At 47.7% G+C, this 18,119-nt stretch overlaps 1 protein-coding gene across 9 annotated transcripts in view; it reads right to left on the reverse strand.

Moving 5' to 3' along the window:
- Positions 1-18,119, reverse strand: part of LOC135199366 (tRNA (uracil-5-)-methyltransferase homolog A-like) — a 99,041-nt gene that overhangs the window by 23,681 nt on the left and 57,241 nt on the right. For all 9 annotated transcript variants that reach the window (XR_010311057.1, XR_010311056.1, XM_064227343.1 and 6 more), the window contains 6 exons: positions 14,215-14,323; positions 6,472-6,594; positions 4,706-4,898; positions 3,811-3,961; positions 2,959-3,056; positions 2,435-2,520 (listed from right to left, as the gene is read on the reverse strand). Coding sequence is in view for 7 of the 9 variants with exons in the window: in XM_064227343.1 (XP_064083413.1) it covers positions 2,435-2,520; positions 2,959-3,056; positions 3,811-3,961; positions 4,706-4,898; positions 6,472-6,594; positions 14,215-14,323 (760 nt within the window). In the remaining 2 variants the exon portion in view is untranslated. The remainder of the gene's footprint in view (positions 1-2,434; positions 2,521-2,958; positions 3,057-3,810; positions 3,962-4,705; positions 4,899-6,471; positions 6,595-14,214; positions 14,324-18,119) is intronic.

Consider the following 18,119-nt stretch of genomic DNA (forward strand, 5'->3'; position numbering starts at 1 on the left):
AATGTGTACAGGCTCCACCCTAATTACAAACAAGTTACAGTGCAGTTGGCTATTTGTACTCTTCACACCTATTCAAATATAGTGTGATAATAGTCAATACCGTACTGCCTGTTTTTTTTATCCTAAAACACAATTCACTGTGCATGCAGACCTGTATGTGTGTACTGTACCTGAATGTTTGTAAGTTGAAAGTTCATGTACGGTTCATGTTAACCCCCAGCTGAAGGAAAATGGGACAGGCCCGCTGATGCTGTGAAAAATGTGTGCTGTTCTTTAGCCAGAGGTTCAATACTACCCAGTCTTCTAGCTGTACCCTGAATGCAACTAAAATATGAAATACTTTACTTAGTGCAGTTGTGGAATCTTTCGATCTCCAAACATTTAAGCAAGGAGCAAATTCATTCCTGCTCTCTGCTGCTGCAGATGTCTTCTGAATTCATGTATACATTGGTTTTATGGCATTTCCTCATATTTATTAGTTAGTCCCCTTTTCCTGTAACTTTTCTTTCTCTGCAAGTTGCTTTCCCTTCTGAAGTCCTCTTGGGTTTATTAAAGTCTGTTGACTCTGTCCATAAGGGTTTTCAGCTGAAGATTACTGGAAAGAAAGTAAAGCTCTAAGAGATTTACCTAATACTGATTCTACCGGCTAGTGTTTACATTTTTCGGACTCTCCCAGGTCCCAGTCATTGAGAGCAATGATGCCTGCTCTGACTCCAGAACCAAATAGAAGGTGCCTGACCGAGTTTACAACCACAGCATGTGTTGGACTTGCTGAAATGACCAGCGGCATTACATCTTGTGTCATTTTGCAGGCAAACCCAGAAACTTGTCAACCCCATGTTTAAAAATGTATGATGGTTCATTTTTGATAGGATAGAATATATAATTCAGGCCAAAGGCCAAAAGCTGAGACCTCTGGAACTGAGAAGTTTGAGAGTAAGGTACATTTACTGCATACTTGTCCTTCTGATGTCCGGTGAATCTGGTTGCTCTTGGGAGGGAACGGGGATCAGGATCACTTTTGAATGTGGGAGTCTGTTAGAATAGAAATGATGTGAAAACGACAAACAATAGACCACCGCTCTGTGGTCTCATAGAAGCGCAATTTCAATCCCCAGCAGTCAGTTTACCCTCTGGTCAAAGTCGGGACACAGCCATAAAGTAACAGGTTTGCACTTGTGCAGAATTGTGCTGCCGAACTTCACTGAAATTAAGTGGAAAAAAAAAATACTTCAATCCCATTCACTGGGATTCATTTCAAAAAGCATTCTTGGCTTTCTGAAACACACACATACTGAATCTTTTTACTCGCAAATTCTCACCGAATTAAAATGTTGACTCACCTTGAACACATACAAAATACAACTCTGGTAAAAAACACTTCAATCTTCTATTCCTCAAAATAATTAAGCATAAGCTATTAAACTGGCTAACTTTTTCAGCTATAGAATGCGCATTTCCCACAGACGATACATGGCAGATACATGGCAACAATCACTTCGCAAGAATAGTGTTTCATATCCGTATCTACTTTGTATGAATACAACATTCATACAACAAAGTATTTGCCAAAACACAAGAAATTTCTTGAGGTCACCCTCCATTCAAAGGCTATATGCCGAGTATCCTGCAATTATTATTATTATTATTATTATTATCATCATGGCTGAATACTATAATAAGTACTAAATTTGTGTTCAATCACATACTTTTCACATCATAATGTAAACATTCTCCCTGAATACTACCGCAGCTGTTTAACCTGTAGCAAACATCAAGTCCTTCCCTCCTATAGTTCATACTCCAAAGTCACTATTGTCTAATCTTAGTGCCCGTCCTCATTCCGCACATGTGCTTCGAAAATTAATGAAGGAATGAAAAAGGACAGTATGTCCCTCTTGTCAACAAAAACGTTTGCTTTCAATGTTTTGTTCCCCAATGAATTCACGTAAAGTTCTATCATCAACCCACTGGCACTTGGCAGTATCTGGTTATACTACTTCAAAGTACTATAAAGAAACTATTAATGACCTCGCCAATGATTTCTGAAACTTTTCATACTCTTATCACATCAATTCTGATGTTTAACCAAGCATTTATGACCCTAAATTTGAGTAACTGGCAGATAAAATAAATGCTACCTGATACTGACAAAAATTGAGGAAGACAGCTGTCAAACAGTAGTCTCAAGAATTGAAACATTACCATCATTGCATACAAAAACACTTTTCTAATCTGGTGACCTAAATATGAAAACTTATGTACCATCAAACTGTAGTCTCAAAAACTGAAACAGGACTTCTGTAACATACAAAAACACTACCTAACCATGATGACCTAAATACTGGAAACTTTTGGGGAAAGACTGTATTCTCAGTATAGTATATATCTCATGACCTACAAAACTAAGAGCCCTAAATACCCCAATACTTACTTCTTCGCTACTGCCACCCTGGTATGTGCCTTCCGGCTTGGCCGGAATACGGTTGAAGTAATCTTCGTCACGCGGAAGAGGGTTTCCTGTAAGTAGAGAGAGGGTTTGGTTTCTAAACGAAGACCAAAAGCATTTAAAAAATGACTTACTGCCCCATATGGGTTCACAGCCATTAATTTTGCAAAACTGATTTAATCTTCAAAGTGACGAGCGTACCAGTAATAGGCGGTGTCTGCATGTGTGTATAAAACTGAATAGTATACTGATTAAGCCACAGGCCAAGCACTGGGACCTATGAGGATATTCAGTGCTGAAAGGGATATTGACAAAAGGGATGCTGCAAAGAACCTTAATTACTGCCTACAGTGTACTGTGTGAGGTGCACTGATGGCACTACCCAGTACTGCACACAATACAGAGGAGAGCAAAGAGAAAACTTTATCATATCTAATCTAGCCAAAGGTTAAAGTTGGTGATAATATTCAAACAGAATAATGCATGCACTGGTAGGCAGTCAATCATACCTTCCATGATTCTCCTCCACTTGCGTTCCTCCCACCTCTCGAACAAGATGACCAATTCGAAGTGTGGCGTGTGCGGAAACAGGTCAACTATGGCGGCCCTGCAACGAAAAACACGAGGAGCTAAGATGGACTGACAACATAACATGATCGCCAGTAACTAATATCAAAGTCAAAGCAGAGCATAAGACTCTCTGTCATCCCTGTACCTGACAGATACAGGCAGACCCCGGTTGTCGGCGGGGGTTCCGTTCCCGGGGTGTGTGCCAAGAAACAAAACCCGCCATTAATCATAACTCGGCGATTTATGGCGTCATAAGGGTGCTGATAACCGGTTATTGGCGCCATAAGCACCCTTATGGTGCCTTTGCTAGGTAGGTTATGGTGTCATACCTCTATTATTGGTGCCTCATGGCGCTGACAACCAGAACTCGGCCCATTACAGCACCATAAATCACCAATTTTATGGGCTAGACAAGCGCCATATAACCAGATTGCTGATAACCGGGGACTGCCTTGTACAGGCACCAACCTACTTTTAAATGAGTAAGTTCTGGACGGCCGTTTGTGTGTTGAACTGTTTGTAATAGTTAACTGTACTCTTCATAGCTATTTAAGTGCAGTATGATCCAAAGTCCATACAGTATTGTATATACAGAATAGGTGTGCATAACAAAATTTGAACTTTCAGATGGCAAAGGCAAACACTCTGAACACAACTTTAATTGGCGATCCTGCTTGTTTGTAAGTTGAGTGTTATTAAGTAGGATGGTGTCTGTAAATGTATAACTGGACATACAAAACACCACACCTGAGGCTGGGTACACACTCACCAGCAGGAACACGATGCCTCACCTGATCGGGATGAAAAATTCTCCTTTGTAGTTTTTGCTCTTTGGTCGGGAGAGGTCGATGAAATTCTTGAAGGCTCCTTCTGGATCACAGGACAGGTAGACCAGGTGGTCCATGTTTTCACACTTGCGAAGAGCTCGGATGACATTCTCAGCTGATGGAGGAACAGCATTTATTTAACAATGACGAGGTTGGCAATAAACAATGACAATAGTTTTAAATTTCTACGTATGGGCTACTCTCACATACAGTTCTTCATGTTTTTGGAATTGGAATATAAAATTTAGGCCAAAGGTCAAGCACTGGGACCTATAAGGTCATTCAACGCTGAAAGGGGATTTGAGAGCAAAGAACATTTTAAATTTGTAACAGGAGGAAAACCTCGAAGCACTTGCACTATGAATCAATTGTTAGAAGTGGGTGGAAAGTAAGATGCAAGAGAATATGAAAGGAGGTACAGTAAAAGGAATGAACGGGTTGCAGCTCGGGCTGAAAAGATGCTGATAGACCCTTAAGTAATGCCTACAGTGCCTAATGTGAAGTGCACTTGATGGCATTAACCCCTTATAGAGAACATCTTTATAAGCTAGAATGTGTTTCATTTCCAATATTACTGACAAAAATTAAATTGATTTCAAAATAAAATATCCTTAGCGGTTACAAAAATGTATCATTTTCTTAATTATCTTATTTTATAATTTACATAAAATTCAGATTTTTATAACATATAAATATAATTATTTTTCAGCAATTTTAATGTATAATCCAAACACTTGAATGATTACATTGGGATTCAATGAAATACGTAAACATGCTGGGGTCATAAGTCACACTGAAACATAAGGTGGACTATAACTACCCCAGACTGCGAATCAGAAAACTTTATTCAGTCACTTACGCAAGCCTGCACGCGGGGGGTCGACAATTCCAATGGTCTTGTACCTGGAACACTGGGACATGACTGCGTTCATATTCACTTCTGCTTTGCCTGTGTAAATGGCAACATTCTGAAGCCCATTCAGGTCTGCGTTGTGGCGGGCATCCTCGGCTGCCTTCTTCACCATCTCGATGCCGTACACTTTCAAGCATTGCTGAAGGTGGGGGAGAAAGAGAGAGAGAGAGTGCTAGGACCTATGAGGTCATTCAATGCTGCAAGGGAAACTGACAGTAAGTGTAACAGGAGAACCTTTTTGCAGTGGCACTATAAAACATTTGCTAGGAGAGGGTCGAGGAAAGTCAGATAGAGAAGGTGCAGTAAAAGAAACGAAAGAGGTTGCAGCTAGGGGGTCAAGGGACGCTGCAAAGACCCTCAAGGAATGCCTACAGTGTACCAAGTGAGGTGCACTGATATAGGCACTACCAACTCCCCCTCAAAATGAAAAAAACAAAAACAAAGGGATTGCTGAAGATGGAGGATGCAGAAAACAGGGATGAGTTATCAAAATGAAAACACAGGAATGTGAGACATGTAACTTTATCCTAAATTATCTAAATCAAAAACATTCTAAATTTAAAACAATACATTTCAGGTCTATAAAAAACTGCTGTACCCATGAATTCACTGGCCATTCTCATTCACAATGAGGTTGACAGATCATTCAGTAAGAACCAAGATTCTAAAGATGGTTAGTGAAAGAGAACAGGGTTAAATGAGTTAAGTCTGTCTATGTAAAACTGCTCAACCCCACTACTTGACTCCTTTTTGAAGCACCTGCCACATTTCTTGCGAGCAAAAGTAAGAACACAAAATTAGCTTAAATACCCTTTATAAAAGACACTACCCTACATGCAAATGAGTTACGTTCCGAATGGCCAATCATATCTTGAATTGTTCGTAAGTTGGTCTTCAGCCTTTTTAAGTGCAGTACAGTACATTTCTTCATCCTTAAACGCAGTACAGTATTGTACACTGTACATACAGTAATGTATTTCATAGAGTACAGTAATTTCTTCATATGTATGATACATATCCACCTAAACAAACTGCCAATGACAATACACACAGTTGTTTCTTACAGAATACAATTTAAATTTACGATTATGTTTACTTGTAACTCAAATGTTCGTAAGTTGGATAGTGTCTGTAATGTCAATGGTATCCTACTAGGAAAATCTGCAACAAAAATTACAATCACATTGCATGAATAACCCAGATTTCATGCATAGTCATGAAAAAAAAAAAAAAAAACATTTTCAATCATCCTTGTGCACTCTCACAGTGAAAGGAGACAGGAATATGCAGTTACTTAGGGGGAGGGGGACCTGTGAGGTCATTCAATGCTGAAAGGAAAACTGAAAGTAAAAGGTTATTACAAAGGTGTAACAGGAAGAAAACCTCAAAGCAGTTGAACTATGAAAGAGTTATTAGGAGAGGGTGGACAGCAAGATGGAAGAAAAGGAATATGAACAGAGGTACAGTAAAAAGAATGAAAGGGGTTTGCAGCTAGGGGACAAACAGATGCTGCAAAGACCCTTCAGTAATGCCTACAGCACACCCGAGGTGCACTGAAGGCACTACCCCCAAGGGGAGGAAAGGTTACGATCTCTCAGGCTAACCCCTGTCTCCCTACTCTGCATCTGCTCTTCAAGATTCACTGACATGATCAGACTTTACGTTGATCACCACTGCCTCAACAGCTAACTATCAAGGCTAATCGAACTTACATCAGCTAGAGAAATTCCGATGGTGCCTGTGCCACAACATATGTCAAGAATCACCGAAGTTCCGTCCAGCTCTGCAAACGACGCTACGGTTTCGTACAGCGCTTCGCACCCTTTGGTATTGACCTGGAAAATAGTTTATTCGGATGAAAGACCCTCTTCATTTGGAACAAGCCCACAGACTTGAAATTCTAGCTTTCAGAGAAAAAGCTAAATCAGTCATCTTTAAGAAATTCCCTTTTTCAGCAAATCAAAACTACATTTCGGTACCCAAAATGACAATTTGTCGAAAATTGCATTTTTCCTAACTATACAAACCTGATGGTCCTTTTAAACAATAAGGAAGTAGCTAGCGGCAGCTGGAACGGTCGTAAGCTTCGAACAAGGGGAGAACGGTAGTTAACTGCTTGTCCGATCGTCGCGCGCCGCGCGACTGGGAGGTAAACAAATCACTTTTGCTTTTGGCCCATGCAAAATACGCAGAGTGAGGGGTGGCATGAGGAGGGACTATATGTAAAGGACCTCAGGTTTGTATAGTTAGGAAAAATGCAATTTTCGACAAATTGTCATTTGTTCCGATACGTAATACAAACCATCGGTCCTTTAACAATAGGAAGACTCACTTCTTGGTGGGAGGAATCTGAGTCTTTTTGATGAACAGACTGGTGTTCGTCCATCCCTGGAATGCCTCCCTGGTCGTAAGAGCGAGGGAGGGATCCAAGCCTCTGTCCGATTGATCGGGGTGTGCACCGCAGGATCAATGGTCAGACCTCTGGGCCGAGTACTAAGAGAGAGGCAAGCGTGTCTCTTTGTACTAGCATTGTAAGAACTTTTTCCTATACATGAGCAAATGTAAAGTAATGGGTTTGTCTCATGTCGGCATCCACTTTCTCCCCCTTGTTGGAGAAAGTGGTGGATATTTACTCCTATCTCTAGTTAAAGAGGTAGGATGGGGCTCTGTTGAATAGCTTACCTGCATCTGACTCCCTTCCAGCAAGGTAACGACCGTATCCCTCTGCCCACAGGTAGAGGTAGAAAAAGATGGTGAAGAGAAGCCAGTCACTCTCTCATTCACGCATTCATTCTCCCAGTCATACCAGGAATCGATGCTGTTTCTGCCACCTGCTCGGGTGCTGGGTAAGCTTACACAACGTGTTGAGCAGCCACCACAGGTCCCAAGGAAAAAGTATCCAAGGACTTGTGGGCAATATCCCGAAGGTAGAAGGACGTGAAGGTGGTCTGGTTGGCCCAGACACCTGCCTTCAGGACCTGCGCCACGGAGAAGTTCTTACGGAACGCTAAGGAGGGTCCGATACCTCTGACTTCGTGGGCTCTCGGACGGAGCGTACGGATGTCGTCGCTACCATCAGCTTCGTACGCTCTCCTGATCACCCCACGCAGCCAGAAAGAAGCGTGTTCTCTTGGAGACTTCTTTCTTGGTAACCCCAGTGCTAACGAAGAGGCGTCGACACTCAGGCCTGAGACGTCGAGTTCTCTTCAGATAGCGCCGTAGCGCCCTCACAGGACAAAGCAGCATCTCATCCGCATCATTATCGGTGAAGTCCAGGAGGGAGGGGATCGTGAAAGACTCGAACCTGTCGTCAGGGATCGATGGATTCTGAGTCTTAGCTACGAAGTTCGGGACGAAATCGAGCGTCACAGATCCCCAGCCTCTGGTATGTTTAACATCATAAGAAAGGCCATGTAGTTCCCCTACTCTCTTCGCCGATGCCAGGGCCAGCAAGAAGAGGGTCTTGAGGGTCAGATCCCTGTCTGACGACTCTCGGAGTGGCTCGAAGGGTCTTCGAGTCAAACTCCTAAGTACGAGAGTCACATCCCACGCAGGGGGCCTGAGTTCCCAGGGTGGGCAAGACCTTTCGAAGCTCCTCATTAGCAAGGATATCTCGAACGAATTCGAGATGTCCAGTCCCCTCAGTTTTAGGACGAGAGCCAGGGCGGCTCTATATCCTTTAACTGTGGGTACTGAGAGGAGCTTCTCTCGGCGAAGAAACACGAGGAAATCCGCTACCTGCTGAAGAGTGGCTGAGAGGAGACAGACCCTGTCTACGACACCAACCACAGAAGACGGCCCACTTCCCCTGGTACACAGCTGCAGAGGACTGTCTGACGTGTCCAGCCATCTCTGTTGCTGCGCTACGAGAAAAGCCTCTCGTTCGCAAGAGATGGTGGATAACAGCCAGCCGTGAAGTTGAAGGGACTGGACTGCTTGGTGGTACCGTTCTACGTGTGGCTGGGCTAGAAGGTTGTGCCAAGTGGGTAGCTCTCTCGGTGCGTCCGCAAGAAGAGCCAGCAGGTCCGGATACCAAACGGCTTGTGGCCGTTTGGGAGCCACCAGGATCATTCTGAGATTGGGAGTGACCAGCGCTCGACTGATCACTTTCCGAATCAGACAGAAGGGAGGAAAGGCGTAAGCGAAGAGGTTGTCCCAGGGGTGTTGGAGAGCGTCCTCTGCAGCTGCCCATGGGTCCGGCACAGCTGAAAAGAAAACCTGAAGTTTTCTGTTGTGCCGGGTGGCGAACAGGTCTACGACCGGTCGCCCCCACAGGTTGAAGAGCCTTTCCGCTACGTCTTGGTGTAGAGACCATTCGGTCCCTATCACCTGATCCCGACGGCTGAGCTTGTCTGCTACTACATTCCTCTTGCCTGGAATGTTGTCGTGCTGGACAGCTCTAGCTATCGAGTGAGCCGTGGCCCACTCGTGCACCTGCACCAGTCAACTGATGGAGCGGAAGAGACACTAGCCCCCCCTGCTTGTTGACATATGCCACTACTGTGGTGTTGTCGCACATCAACACCACTGAGTGTCCCACCAAGCGGTCCTGAAACTCTTGGAGAGCGTTGAACGCCGCCTTGAGTTCCAGGACATTGATGTGAAGGTGCTTCTCGTGATGGTCCCACACACCTGCAGCCAGCAACTCCTCCAGGTGTGCGCCCCATCCCTCGGTCGATGCGTCTGAGAACAGAAGCATCTCCGGGGGGGGAGTGCGTATGGGCACTCCTCTTAAGAGGTTCTTGTCGTCGAGCCACCAGGCTAGGTCCTGCCTCACCTTGTCCGTGATAGCCACGGGAAAGTAAGGAGGATCCTTGGCCTGAGACCAACTCTCCCTTAGTCTCCACTGGAGAGACCGCAGGTGAAGACGCCCGTGAGGGACTACTTCTCGAGTGACAACAGATGGCCGATCACGACTTGCCATTGCTGTGCTGCCTGTTCCTGCCGAGACAGGAACCGGCCGGCTGCCTCCCTGAATTTGCTGATACGCAAGTCTGCGGGAAAGACTTGCCCTGCTACCGTGTCTATCAGCATACCCAGGTACTTCATCTTCTGCTTGGGTTCGAGGTCAGACTTCTCGTAGTTTATCACGATCCCCAGATCGCGACAAAACTTGAGGAGTCGATCTCTGTCCTGTAGCAACTGCGAGCGGGAGCTCGCCAGGACTAGCCAATCGTCGAGATACCTCAGAAGACGTATCCCGTTCGAATGGGCCCAAGCCGACACCAGAGTGAACACTCGCGTGAACACCTGTGGGGCGGTTGAGAGACCGAAACAAAGTGCCCTGAATTGGTACACCGTCCCGTCGAAGATGAAGCGGAGGTACTTTCTGGAGGACTGATGGATGGGTATTTGAAAATACGCGTCCTTCAAGTCCACTGAAAGCATGAAATCGTTCCCCCTGATCGAGTCGAGCACTGAGCGTGCTGACTCCATCGTGAACCGCGTCGTGCGAACGAAGCGGTTCAGGGGAGAGAGGTCTATCACCGGACGCCAGCCCCCCGATGCCTTCTCCACTAGGAAGAGGCGGCTGTAAAAGCCCGGTGACTGGTCCTCCACGATTTCTACAGCTCGTTTCGCCAGCATGGTCTTGATCTCCTGTCGAAGAGCGTTGTCCTTTGCTGATCCCCGGACATAGGTCTGTAGATGGACCGGTTTGGAGATGAGGGGGGGCCGAGACTCGAAGGGTAGTAGATATCCCTCCCGAAGGACGTCTACTATCCAGTTTCTCGGCGCCGTAGCGCTGCCAAGTCGCCCAATGGCTCGCCAGCACCCCCCCCACTTCCGGCAGCAGGTGAGGGGGAACGCCGTCCCTAGCGTTTCCCTCCTCGTTTCGACTTCTTTCCAGCACCTTCCTCGGGGAAAGGAGGGCTGGGAGGAGGGCTGGTTGCGGCCTCCTCTAGCAGAAGTTGAAACAGCTGGAGTCTTCACACGGGGTTTGGACGGTGCAGCCGTCTTCGCCGCCGTGGAAGCGCTAGCCAAGCTCTTTGGTTTGGCCGCAGTTACTCGAGGTTGCCCAGAAACCTTCGAGACTGCCTGGTGGACTAAGCGGTCACTCTCGTCAGTGCGCCGCCGTTCCACCGCAGCGTCCACCATCTCTCCAGGAAAGAGAGCTGGGGAACTCCTAAGAGGTCCATTTCGTAGCCCGAGTGCCGCCTCACGCCCGGCCCCCTTGGTCACTCGGGTAAGGACTGCGTCCCTACGTCGAAGAACCAAGTTGGCCCACAGGTTAGCAGTCTGATGGGCGAGGTAAGAGATTGCTCTTCCTCCAGACTGGCACAGTCTCCTGAAAGAAGCGTCGTCTTCGAGAGCAGAACTCCCAGAGCCGGCCGCTACTTTGGATATTGTGAGGGACCACAAATCCAACCAGGAAACTGCCTGGAATGCTGCCATAGCGGTAGATTCCAGGGCAAGTGCCTCCTGCTGCGAGAACCATAAGTTCTCCGACAGGAGCTGCTGCAGGGACACACCTGGAGTCAGCCTCGCTAACTCCGGGTTAACCTGTTTCGGCAGTATCGGGTCTTCTGATGGCACGTAAAATCGCCTCTGCCGCTGTAGAGGAGGAGGAGCAGCTTAGAGGACCGTCCGGATTTTTAGCGAGTCCTCCCGTCCGGAGATGAGATTCTCCACCTGATCCAGGACTGAGTCCGCAAGCTCCGATCGTGGCAACCCCATCATCATTTTGGGCTCCCTCTTGGGACCCAAAATGATTCGAGCCGGGACGTCGGCTCTGCTGGTGGTAGCGGCGATCCTTCCGCAAGGTCATTATGCAGACGCATCAGCTTAATGACCTCTGCGAAGTTCCTCTGTATCTCAGGCGTTACAGCGTCTTGTGGAGTAGGACCGTCCAGTCCCTCCAGCAAGAGCATATCCCTCGATACTCCTCCTTCAGAAGGAGGAACAGCGACAGACCCCTGACGGTCGCCTCCAACTACTTGCGCGTACGTTCTGGTCGGTCCTAAGACCGTGCCTGAAGCCGTACGGCGTCATAGCTGGGTCACGAGCGGCGCACCTCTCGTGATCGCTCCTCGGTACCTCGCTCCTCCCGGTAGTAAGCCCGAGGAGGTTGAAGGTACGGGAGAGGCAGACCTGACGCTCCCCCCTCGCTCGCTGGCAGGACCAGCGTGCGTGGAGGGCTGCTGCTGATCGTCAACCCGCGGTGACGGTCGAGCAGCAGGCCTAGCCTTGCCGCTCGCCTGGGGCGATTGGCTCGGCTTGTGAGAACGTCGAGACCGATCTCTAGCGTCAGGCGAGCTGCCGCTGGTCACCGTCTCCGCCCGGTCCCATCGGGAGCGCGGACGGGTGACCTGCTAGGCTCTCTGTCGCGTCGAGACCGGCCAGCGTCCTCTCGGCGCGTCAAACCGCTGGTACCAGCCGTGGCTGGTACCGGCGGCCGTGGGGACTCCTTCCTCGCCTCAACCCGTGGCCGGTCAGCGACCGTCACGTCAGGCCCCGAGCAGCCAGTTGATCGCTGCGAGAGCGTCCACTGGCCTGGCGAGAGTCGTGTGCACGACTCTCGCCAGTCTTCTGCTCCGCGCCGCTGTCTTGACGGCGAGCGAGCTCGGGCGTCAAAACTTTGGCTGGACGGTCCTCTTTGGAAGAGCGTCCACTCGGTGCTTCTCGCGAACGAGAAGCGGTCCGAGAACGGAACCTGGTTTAGCGGCAGAACCGCTAGCACCAGGTGAGGACGCACCAGCCGAGGGCTGGTGCACATCTGGTCCCCGTCGACTTCTTCTTTGCAGAAGAAGCGACGGGCCCCGTTCCCGAATGGAACAGGAGGACCAGCAGAAGAGCTCCCCAGCTCGCCTGGAGCGAGCCGGGGGGCCCCTTAGAAGATCCCGAAGGAGTCTTCTTAGGGGGGAGGAGGCAGCCTTCTTCTTCTTCGGCTGTTTAGCCTTGGAAGTCGAAGGGGAAGGAGAGGCCAAGCAGAACGACGAAGAAGACGATGAAGACGACGATGAAGACGACGACGACACCTTCCTTCCTTCCCTTCCTTCCTCTTCTTCTTCGCCAGGCTCCGCAGAACAGACGTCAGGTCTTCCATCCAGGAGGGAGCCGGGGCAGTTGCCGAAGCAACAGGGCCCGACTGCACCTGTCCGGAAGACCTGAGACTGTGACAGCAACACCAGCAGCAGGAACAACAGGAACAGGTCCGGGAACAGCAGGAACGGCAGGAACATCTGAAAGGGAATGTGCAGGCCGATCTGAAAGGGAAAGAGTAGCTGGAACGGCAACAGGTACGGCAGGCACGGCAGGTACCACGGGAGAGCCAGGCGTCCTGTCGGCAGTCACCGTCATTCGTGGCACTGGCGGCAGGTCCAGGGGGGTACTCTTTGGGCAGCGGAAGTCCGGGGTCGGCAAAGGAAAAAATCCAGGTGGTGGTGGCACCGTCCTCCTTGGCACGGCAGCAATTGGTTTTTGTATAGCCACCGTGGGTGTCACCGACATTATATGGGGCGTATATACCAGATGTGGTGGCATCTCATACGCTGGTGTCGTAATTGTGGTAGTAGTGGTGGTCACCGCACCATGAGTGACCACCGCCGACCCCGCCAACCGCTGAAGCAACCCCTGGATGCTGGGCACTCCTGCAGTCCCACGCGGGACTCCCACACCTGTCCCAAGTCGTCCTTTGCTGATGGCACACCTGCGGAAGCAATAGTCGGGTTAGTTGGAGGGGCTTCCTCGCGCCCTGGGGAAGAAACACCCCCCCCAGAGCGGACGGAAGACCCCGAGTACAGCTGTACGTCCGGGTAGCGGGCGCCCTCATCCACACTCGACGGATCGAGAGAGGAAAAGGACTCCGCTACCCCCCCCGCAGGGGAAGGCGCGAAAACATGGGGGATGGCCGGGGGCAGGAAAGAGGACGAAGTGTCCGTCACCAAAGGAGTCACTGGACTTTCCGATGACTTCTTGGCCGGCCTAAGTCTCTTCCTGCCCTCGTACAGCACCCACGCGCCTCGTACCAATTAACACATATGACACAAGGTTCGTTGCGGGAGCACTCTCGCCCCCGGCAACGAGTACAAACCTCATGGGGGTCCACGTCAACGAATGACCTGAAACCTCCACATCTACGCCCCTCCAGCCCGGGACACACTCTACGGGCGACTGGAGGGCGCGGTGATATCTCCATTTCTTCCAATTCACTCATTGCAAGATCAATAGAATTGTAAAAGTACTTACAGTCACTCCTGATTTATACAGAAAGAGAGGCAAATACTCAAAGTCAAAGCAAACGACAAAGCGGGCAGAGCGATGGCGAACACGTCCTTCCCACATACGGCCGAAAGCAAAAGTGATTTGTGCCGCGCGACGATCGGACAAGCAGTTAACTACCGTTTCTCCCCTTGTTCGAAGCTTACGACCGTTCCAGCTGCCGCTAGCTACTTCCTATTGTTAAAGGACCGATGGTTTGTATTACGTATCGGAACAAAGAACCTTTCGGCCATTACCTGGAAGAAGGATTCGCACGAAATGCGGAAAGTTTTGCCGAGGACCGTTTCGGTGATATACTCCTCTCCCCAGAGATGCTCGAACTCTACTTCTTCAGGACCAGGTTCTCTGAAATCAAATATACACCTCATGTGATCTTTGTTTCTGCAAACATCAATAGGTTTTCAGATTCCAAAGCCTAATCCCAACCAACAGAATTCCAATAACATCCTATAGCATCACCCTATTTCCTAACACTGAAACATTTTGTCAACTTCAAATGACACCTGTTAAAAATTGTTGGCCATCTTTGATGCGTCATTGTAACTTTTATTTTTGTTGTTTCCCATTTCAGAATATTTTATAACACAATACAGCTACCGAGCTTAAAAAGAACACCGTAACCAGCTTTGTACCATGAAAAGACGTTGCCAGTATGCAATAACGGAAACACTTTTCAATGCCTGTGAGTGGTTAGCATGTAGTCCAGGATCCACTGAACAACTAATAAAACCCCATTAAATCTCCGTAACTTTACACCTGAATGAGTTCCTCATTGGTTGAATCAGTAAAGTGCTAGACTACCAATCTCAGGGTTCATGTTCTATTTGCTGCTCGGCCAACAAGGAATCTGAAAAATTTATTTCTGGTGATAGAAATCATTTCTCGATTTGGTTCAGATCCCACAGTAAACTGGAGGTCCCGTTGCTAGGTAACCAATTGGTTCCTAGCCACGTGAAAATATCTAATCCTTCAGGCCAGCCCTAGGAGAGCTGTTAATCAGCTCAGTGGTCTGGTTAAACTAAGAGATACTGAACTTGACTTACAAGTGAATGAAAATCATCAAGTTCCCTTCTTCTTCTTCCCAGCTTCAACCCATTTTTATATGGGGTTCGCTGTTGTGAATGAGTCATCTAAATTGATTTCTGTCCTGTGCATTGTTCTCGTTAATCATAAATTCCCAAAAGAGAAAAAGCCCTTACGTATGTTTGGAGAACACCTACCAACATTGATGACTCAAGACAAAATCTTTCAGGACAAGTAACAAGTATATTTCATATGTAAAATAATGAGGCATTGAATTTTTAACTTTTAAACATTTTATCAAGGGCCTAGCTTGACAAGTAGGATATAACACCTGTGGGACCTCACCAAATCAGCTTTTTGTTCAATGAATATCATCCCCCACACCAATTTCAATCAAGAAACATGATATTGTCATGTTACAATAAAGTTTTATACATACTTACCTGACAGATATATACTTAGCTATAGACTCCGTCGTCTCCGACAGAATTTCAAATTTCGCGGCACACGCTACAGGTAGGTCAGGTGATCTACCGCCCTGCCCTGGGTGGCAGGACTAGGAACCATCCCCGTTTTCTAATCAGAATTCTTCTCTTCCACCTGTCTCCTGCGGGGAGGCTGGGTGGGCTATTAAATCGTCTATATCTGTCAGGTAAGTATGTATAAAAACTTTATTGTAACATGACAATATCATTTTTATACATTCAACTTCCCTGCCAGATATATACTTAGCTGATTAGCACCCATTGGTGGTGGGTAGAGACAGCTAACTACTGAAATAGACAGGTAAACAACATATGTTGTAGGTATTTATAAACCTTGGTTCCTACCTTATTAGGCTGAAGACTTCGCGGCTACTGCCTTGGAGTCTGCTTAGCCTCAAGAGCCTCAGCGAGATAATGATCTATGGCTAAGAGTTCTTGTGGGTCTGCCAATGGGGTCTTATCCACTTACTCGGCAGAGCCTAAAGGCCTTTGTCATTGGGTGCTATTCCCACTAACATGGACAATACACCTTGTTCAAGGAGCACAAAACCGATCCCGATCACCTGATCCTAACATCCATGTTAGTTCTAAGATTGTAAGGAGTTATCCCCGAACTCCTCACAAACAACCAAAAAACTCGAAACATAATTACACTTTCATTACAAAATATACAAAAAAAAAATTTTTGTACTCCCCTACTAGTCATACATACCCTTGATCCCCTACCAGCAATGACACTCTGCTCCCGTGCGACAGTAGTGAGCTTGCTACTAGAAAACCAAGCACATATCTGACAGAGGGTTTTATGTACGATAAAAACACAAAATTAAGGATCAGTCTTTGCTCCAAGACCCAGTAACTGTATCTGCTGATACAAAAGGACCTAGCGAGAAGCACTTCTCATAGGTCACTCTCACGTCCTTCAGATAATGAGATGCAAACACTGAATTGCACCTCCAATATGTAGTCTCAATGATATTCTTCAGAGACATATTCTTTTGGAACGCCAAAGACGTTGCTACTGCTCTTACTTCATGCGTCTTGACCTTTAGAAGACCGAAGGATTCCTCCGAGCAGTTCTTGTGAGCGTCCGTAATAACGCTTCTCACAAAGAAAGCCAAGGCGTTCTTGGACATGAGTCGTTTGGGGTTCTTCACTGCACACCAAAGACCTTGTTGACAAGCTCCCATCTGTCTCTTCTCTCTAAATATAGTATTTAAGAGCTCTCACTGGACAGAGAGATCTCTCTATCTCTCTGCCTACCAGGTTAGATAGGCCTTTTACCTCAAAACTTCTGGGCCAAGGTTTTGATGGGTTTTCGTTCTTTGCCAGAAACATTGTCTGGAAAGAACAGATGGCAGCATCTCCTTTGAACCCCACCGTGGAATCCAGAGCGTGTAATTCGCTCGTCCTCTTGGCTGTAGCGAGAGCCACCAGGAACAAGCATTTCCTAGTGACGTCGCGGAAGGACGCCAGATGTAAAGGTTCGAATTTGTCGATGAAAGGAATTTCAGGACCCACGTCTAGATTCCAACTAGGTGTTCTAGGAGTAGCTGCTTTCGAAGTCTCAAAAGATCTAATTAGATCGTGTAGATCTTTGTCGTTAGCAATGTCCAGGCCTCGATTCCTGAAAACTGAAGACAGCATGCTTCGGTATCCTTTTATTGTCGAGACAGATAGGTGTGATTCCTTTCTCAGAAAGAGGAGGAAATCGGCAATATTCACTATAGAGGTACTGGAGGAGGACAGCTTCTGACCCTTACACCACCTCCTAAAGACTTCCCACTTCGACTGGTATACTCTTCTCGTCGAAGCTCTGCGGGCTCTAGCGATAGAGCCCGCAGCCTCGTGAGAAAGCCTCTCGCTCTGACAAGTCTTTCGATAGTCGAAAGGCAGTCAGAGCGAGACCTGGGAGGTTGTGATGAAACCTCTCGAAGTGGGGTTGTCTGAGTAGATCGTGTCTGTTTGGAACGTCTGGGGAAGTCCACTATCCACTCCAGTACCTCCGTGAACCATTCCTGGGCTGGCCAAAATGGGGCTATGAGTATCAACTTCGTGCTCTTCGAAGCTACGAACTTCCTGAGCACTTCCCCCAGGATTTTGAACGGGGGAAAGGCGTAAGCGTCCACAACCCGACCAATCCATGAGAAACGCGTCTATTGCGAAGGCTCTCGGATCTTCTACTAGAGAGCAAAAGGTCTCTATTCTTTTGGAGAGGAACGTCGCAAACAGGTCTATGTGAGGTCTCCCCCACAGGGACCAAAGACTTCGACACACTTCTTCGTGAGAGTCCATTCTGTGGGAAGGACCTGGTTTCTCCTGCTCAGTCTGTCCGCTCTCACATTCTTGATCCCTTGAACAAACCTTGTGAGGAGAGTTATGCCTCTTTCTTCCGTCCAGGTTAACAGGTGTCTTGTCAACTGATAGAGGGAGAAAGAGTGCGTGCCTCCTTGCTTGCGTATGTAAGCCAGAGCCGTGGTGTTGTCCGAGTTTATCTGTATCACCCCGTCTCTGACTATCTCTTCGAAGAACTTTAAGGCTAGGTGTATGGCCACAAGTTCCTTGCAATTGATGTGCCAGGACACCTGTTCCTTTGTCCAGGTGCCTGACACCTCCCTTGCTCCCAGCGTCGC

This window comes from Macrobrachium nipponense, chromosome 25 (genome assembly GCF_015104395.2).
Source record: "Macrobrachium nipponense isolate FS-2020 chromosome 25, ASM1510439v2, whole genome shotgun sequence".
Classification (NCBI taxonomy): domain Eukaryota; kingdom Metazoa; phylum Arthropoda; class Malacostraca; order Decapoda; family Palaemonidae; genus Macrobrachium; species Macrobrachium nipponense.